The following is a 6,176-nucleotide window of genomic DNA, read 5'->3' on the forward strand; positions in this document are numbered from 1 at the left end:
AGTAGAGACAGACAGGTGTACCTGATGGACAGACAGACAGACAGTAGAGACAGACAGGTGTACCTGATGGACAGACAGACAGACAGTAGAGACAGACATGTGTACCTGATGGACAGACAGACAGACAGTAGAGACAGACATGTGTACCTGATGGACAGACAGACAGACAGTAGAGACAGACAGGTGTACCTGATGGACAGACAGACAGACAGTAGAGACAGACAGGTGTACCTGATGGACAGACAGACAGACAGACAGACAGACAGACAGACAGACAGACAGGTGTACCTGGGCTATGCGGTGGTGCTGCAGGTTGATGACTCGGGACACGGCCATCTGCATGCTGCCGAACACGGCCACCACCTCCAGGATCTTATCATCAAAGGACGGAGCTGTGAACGTCTAAGAGAGAGAGACAGGTGACATCACTCATCACCTGACCACCCTGGAAGAATATCGTTTAATACTTTCAAACATATAGGAGGGCCGTCTGTAAAGCCAGAGCGCGTGGAGAAGGACCGAGCGACAAGACAGGCAGACAGACATCACAGAGACAAGTTCAGTTCTCACGTCGTCCTCTTTGGTTCCTCCCCAGAAGTTGGTTCCTCCTGCGTAACTCGGGATATTCAGCACAGCGATGCCCTGCAGACTGGGGAGGGGGATGGGCCGCCCATCACACTGCGCGCACACACACAGATTATATGTCAGCTGAAGTAAGTACCAGTTAATGGTCTAACACCAGCAGAACCGGGTCTCTGGCCTGCTCCACTTTGTTCTGTGTCTCACCTCCAGCAGAACCCTCTGTTCCAGGTTCTTGTAGGTTCTGTGCAGCAGCTCTTTGGTTCCCAGAACTCCGTACCACATCATGTTCTTGGTCCGACTCCTGAACACACATTATTTAAAATGTTTAACATCAAATTAACTCACACGTTTATTGATTCACACATTTATGGTTATCGAACCACAAATAAAAAGGTCATCAGTAGCTTCTGTGGAGAGGAAGATTAAACTAAACTTTCCTTTTATTTCTGTTCAGATCAATCCGGAAAAGACAGAAAGACATTCAGGTTCAGTAAATAAAGTGTTGATGGGCTCGTTGTCAGTACCTGCACTTCTCTGGATGTTCGTCTCTCTTGTTGTTGAAGTCCAGAGAGATTTTAGCGTCCAGTCCGATTCCAAAGTAGTTGTTCATGACACATTTCTCAGTGTAGCAGTCCCTACAAACACACACAGGTTAAAGTCACGATATCACCCACAAACAGACGGACGCACAGACTGACGGACAGTCTTACATGTTGTCTGGGTCACAGCTGAACGGGTCGGCGTTGACCAACAGTCGACTGATGACAGAACTGCTGGAGAGGGAACCCGAGAGCCCTCTGAGACCTGCACACAGGTAAACACACAGGTAAACATCACGCTGCTGTCATGACAAGATGAACTTCCTGTTTGACCTTAGAGCCTCTTACTTGGATAAAGGATCTTTGCGTTGAGCATGGGCATGTTCTCCCTACTTGCTGTCTGGACAGGAAGTGATGCAGAGCTGCCCAGTGACAGGCTGCCCTTATTGATCAGCTTCTCACAGGGCGTCTTACAGACTGAAGACACAGACAGACAGGTAAATAACTCTGGACATTGTTAACTGACATCTATATGCTTTGGTATTCAAAGTGTTGAATCTGGTCGTATCTTCGGCAGATATGATCATACTGTAGATTCTTAAAATAGTCTTTATTTACAGTAAAGAGAAGCAGCAACATATTAAAGGTAGAACTTTTTTATATTTGTATTATAATTAATATATATTAATATAATAGTTAATGTCCTTCTACAGGAAGCGTTAAGATTCCCTGATGGAACATTTGAGACTTCAGGGTTCTGTACTGGTATGAGTACTAGAGATGGTAGTAGAGTTAGTAGTACAGTAGGGCTGACCTCTGCGTGAGTTGCGGTGTTTGGCGCTGTAGGACGACTGTAGAGACATTTTATCCTCCTCCACGTCCTCCTCTTCTTCCTCCTCCACCAGACCCTCCTCTTCCTCAGCCCGACTCAGAGAGAAGAGCTGCTGCTGAGTCTGAGCGTTCTGCTCATCCACAGCTGGAAACACGGACACACTTTAACCATCCTGAGAACACATCTGACGAATGAAACAGTGAACCTGATGTGTCTGCCTGCCTGCCTGTCGTACCTTTCTCTGTGTGCTCGATGATCTGTCTGATGGCCTTCTTCAGACTGTTGGCTCTCAGCATCAGCTGCTCTCGAGGTTTAAAGATGGCGGCCACAGCAGAGGAGGATGTGTTGGTCCGCGGGGAGCAGGGGGTGTGAGGGGAAGGATGAGGAGGACAAAGACGAGTAGGCAGAACGACTCCCTCTGATTCCTCCTGCTCCTCAGCGATGGTGGGTGGAGGAGCCGGGTGGTGCACTGTGGAGGCCTGAGACTCCTCGTTCAGCGTCTTCAGCAGAGAGTCCAGCTTTTCCTTCAACACACCACACTGACACAAACACGGCTCATCACCATCACGGCTCACTATTATCACTAACATGGCTCACCACTATCACTAACACAGCTCCAACACGGCTCCCCACTATCACTAACACGGCTCCCCACTATCACTAACACGACTCACCACTATCACTAACACAGCTCCAACACGGCTCCCCACTATCACTAACACGGCTCCCCACTATCACTAACACGGCTCCCCACTATCACTAACACGGCTCCCCACTATCACTAACACGGCTCCCCACTATCACCAACACGGCTCCCCACTATCACTAACATGGCTCACCACTATCACCAACACGGCTCCAACATGGCTCCTCACTATCACAGCTCACCACTATCACTAACATGGCTCATCACTAACAGGGCTCCCCACTATCACCAACACGGCTCCAACATGGCTTCTCACTATCAACACTATCACAGCTCACCACTATCACCAACATGGCTCATCACTATCGCTAACATGGCTCATCACTAACAGGGCTCCCCACTATCACCAACACGGCTCCAACATGGCTTCTCACTATCAACACTATCACAGCTCACCACTATCACCAACATGGCTCATCACTATCGCTAACATGGCTCATCACTAACAGGGCTCCCCACTATCACCAACACGGCTCCAACATGGCTTCTCACTATCAACACTATCACAGCTCACCACTATCACCAACATGGCTCATCACTATCGCTAACATGGCTCCCCACTATCACCAACACGGCTCCAACATGGCTTCTCACTATCAACACTATCACAGCTCACCACTATCACCAACATGGCTCATCACTATCGCTAACATGGCTCCCCACTATCACCAACACGGCTCCAACATGGCTCCCCACTATCAACACTATCACGGCTCCCCACATCACTAACATGGGTCACCACTATCACCAACACGGCTCACCACTATCACTAACCAGGCTCACCACTATCACTAACCAGGCTCACCACTATCACTAACCAGGCTCACCACTATCACTAACCAGGCTCACCACTATCACTAACCAGGCTCACCAATATCACTAGCACGGCTCATCACTATCGCTAACACGGCTCATCACTATTGCTAACACGGCTCATCACTATCGCTAACACGGCTCATCACTATTGCTAACACGGCTCATCACTATCACTGACACATCACTATCAACACTATCACTGCTCACCACTATTATTGTTTTTTGGGTATTATTGTCTTTACACTTGTTAAAGCACTTTGTAACTTGTTTTTGAAAAGTGCTCTACAAATAAAGATTATTATTATTATAACCTGGCTCATCACTATCACCAACTTGGCTCATTAGTGTCACAGATTATCACTATCACGGCTCACTGCTATCACTAACACGGCTCCAACATGGCTCATCACTATCACCACTATCACCAACTTGGCTCATTAGTGTCACAGATTATCACTATCACGGCTCACTGCTATCACTAACACGGCTCCAACATGGCTTCTCACTATCAACACTATCACAGCTCACCACTATCACCAACATGGCTCATCACTATCGCTAACATGGCTCCCCACTATCACCAACACGGCTCCAACATGGCTCCTCACTATCACCACTATCACCAACTTGGCTCATTAGTGTCAAAGATTATCACTAACACGGCTCCAACATGGCTAATCACTATCAACACTATCACTAACTAGGCTCACCACAAGTCCCTTTTCCACCGATGGTACCAGCTCAACTCGACTTGCCTGTTTTGGTTTTCCACTGGGCAAATCTGGTACCTGGTAGGTTTTTTGTCGAGGTTCCAAGCGAGCTGAGAGGTTACCAGAAGGCTACGTGAAAACACTGCAGACTGCTGTGTGAGATTGAACCTAGCTAGCAGCCGATGTGTTTATAGCTGAGCTGCTAACGTTAGCTCAGTTTAGAAGCTCAGTTTGATTTAAGTTTAAGATTCCTTCAGTGTTGACTGTTTAGGAGGTTTCTACTGGGAGCTGAATAACCACTGAGGTTGTCTCCACTCCAGAACATACGGACGAGCTCATTAAAACATCAAAAACACTGAATAAATCAGCATCACCCTAAAAAATGAACGTCTCTTCAGAGGACACTGTGCGTCAGCCAGCTGACCTCTTGGTTAGCGCTGTCGGCCGGTAGAACACAATATGGCCATGCAGTCATTTCACAGCGGAGTTATAAAAACATTAAAAATATAAATATACCTTCTTGGCCATAGCTTCCGACTCCTCTGAATTCTCGGTGTTCTTCTCGTACGCTTTACCAACACGAGCCACAAAGTCCTTCACCGTCTCACACAGAACCCTGAAGATCATCATACAAATACAGACACAGTAAATTAAACAGACAGGTGGACAAACAGACAGACAGGTGGACAGACAGACGTACTTGGCAGAGGAGATTACGACAGAGTGCTGGTCTGAGGTCAGGATCTTGGAAAGGTGAGCAGCCACAGAGTCCTCATAAGTCTGAATCTGCTGTACCTGTGTACAATGAGGTCAGTACAGGTGAGCATGAGCTTTCAAAAAGAGACATATTCATCAGTAGTTTTATCATGTGATTCAGTTTTTCTTGTTCTTTAAATCAGATTTTCAAATTTCTCTGAATGAGAACTAACGTCGGTCAATATTAAGAATATAAAGTAGCAGTTCTGGGTTCAAACTAAATGGATCATGTACATATATGCCCCCCTCCTCCTGAGTATGAAAACACACTGCGGACGAGACATTAGTAGATCAGCTGTTTCTTTAACATGTCGTCTCGTTGTTGCATCTTTCCTGATCACATGAAATGATCCAAATCTCTCTGGTCAGTTTTTGTACCTTACAGACTCTTCAACACCAACTGAAAATTGGACAACGGCTGCTACTAAAGAAATATGGAGTCGCTGAATGTTCCCGTTACCTCAGAGTCGTCGCTGCAGTCCTCCGTGACGGTAGACGCAGAGTGCTGCCGTGGAAACTTGGTTTCATAGACCATGATGCTCCACCTGCAGCCGGAGGAGAGAAAGGTACAGCTAGAGTTACTGTGTCGCTGTGCAGACGCACCTTGGTGTACACATGGATAATAAGTTATTAAGTTTATCCTGATATATTAAATATGTCCGTAGCTGCATGTCAACAAGGGCTGCGGTGACGTTCATGCACTTACTGGTTTTATCCTGTATCATCTACTGTTTGACAACCTGGTCACAAGCAAGCAACACTCTCAAACCACTACAGTCCCTATCCAAAAAAAAAACATATACTTTCATCATTGCAACAACATTTATGTTGGAAAACTTAATTACATATAGAGATCTCTGTCTCATTTGTCAACACAGCACCAACTGCTTACAGATGTACTAGGAGTGCAGCAAGAGGTGACTGCATTGTCAGTGAGATGAGTTAGATGAGAGATGCCTTTTTTAAATTGTATTCTATTGGCAGTGAACGTTCTGCTCCTACGTCAGTTACCTGTCCTGTCCTACGTCAGTTACCTTTCCTTGGTCAGTTACCTGTCCTGTCCTACGTCAGTTACCTTTCCTTCGTCAGTTACCTGTCCTACGTCAGTTACCTGTCCTACGTCAGTTACCTGTCCTACGTCAGTTACCTGTCCTACGTCAGTTACCTTTACTTCGTCAGTTACCTTTCCTTGGTCAGTTACCTGTCCTGTCCTACGTCAGTTACCTTTCCTTCGT

At 46.6% G+C, this 6,176-nt stretch overlaps 1 protein-coding gene across 5 annotated transcripts in view; it reads right to left on the minus strand.

Annotated features, from left to right (window-relative positions):
- LOC123985518 (diacylglycerol kinase delta-like) overlaps positions 1 to 6,176 on the minus strand; it is a 40,101-nt gene that overhangs the window by 11,859 nt on the left and 22,066 nt on the right. For 4 of the 5 annotated variants that reach the window (XM_046073085.1, XM_046073087.1, XM_046073083.1 and 1 more), the window contains 11 exons: positions 5,402 to 5,486; positions 4,886 to 4,980; positions 4,702 to 4,801; positions 2,189 to 2,492; positions 1,936 to 2,097; positions 1,470 to 1,598; positions 1,293 to 1,386; positions 1,107 to 1,217; positions 787 to 883; positions 571 to 678; positions 289 to 402 (listed from right to left, as the gene is read on the minus strand). In XM_046073085.1, the coding sequence (XP_045929041.1) occupies positions 289 to 402; positions 571 to 678; positions 787 to 883; positions 1,107 to 1,217; positions 1,293 to 1,386; positions 1,470 to 1,598; positions 1,936 to 2,097; positions 2,189 to 2,492; positions 4,702 to 4,801; positions 4,886 to 4,980; positions 5,402 to 5,486 (1,399 nt within the window). The remainder of the gene's footprint in view (positions 1 to 288; positions 403 to 570; positions 679 to 786; positions 884 to 1,106; positions 1,218 to 1,292; positions 1,387 to 1,469; positions 1,599 to 1,935; positions 2,098 to 2,188; positions 2,493 to 4,701; positions 4,802 to 4,885; positions 4,981 to 5,401; positions 5,487 to 6,176) is intronic. The other variant, XM_046073086.1, reaches the window with a different exon arrangement.

Source organism: Micropterus dolomieu, linkage group LG17 (genome assembly GCF_021292245.1).
Source record: "Micropterus dolomieu isolate WLL.071019.BEF.003 ecotype Adirondacks linkage group LG17, ASM2129224v1, whole genome shotgun sequence".
In the NCBI taxonomy this organism is placed as follows: Eukaryota; Metazoa; Chordata; class Actinopteri; order Centrarchiformes; family Centrarchidae; genus Micropterus; species Micropterus dolomieu.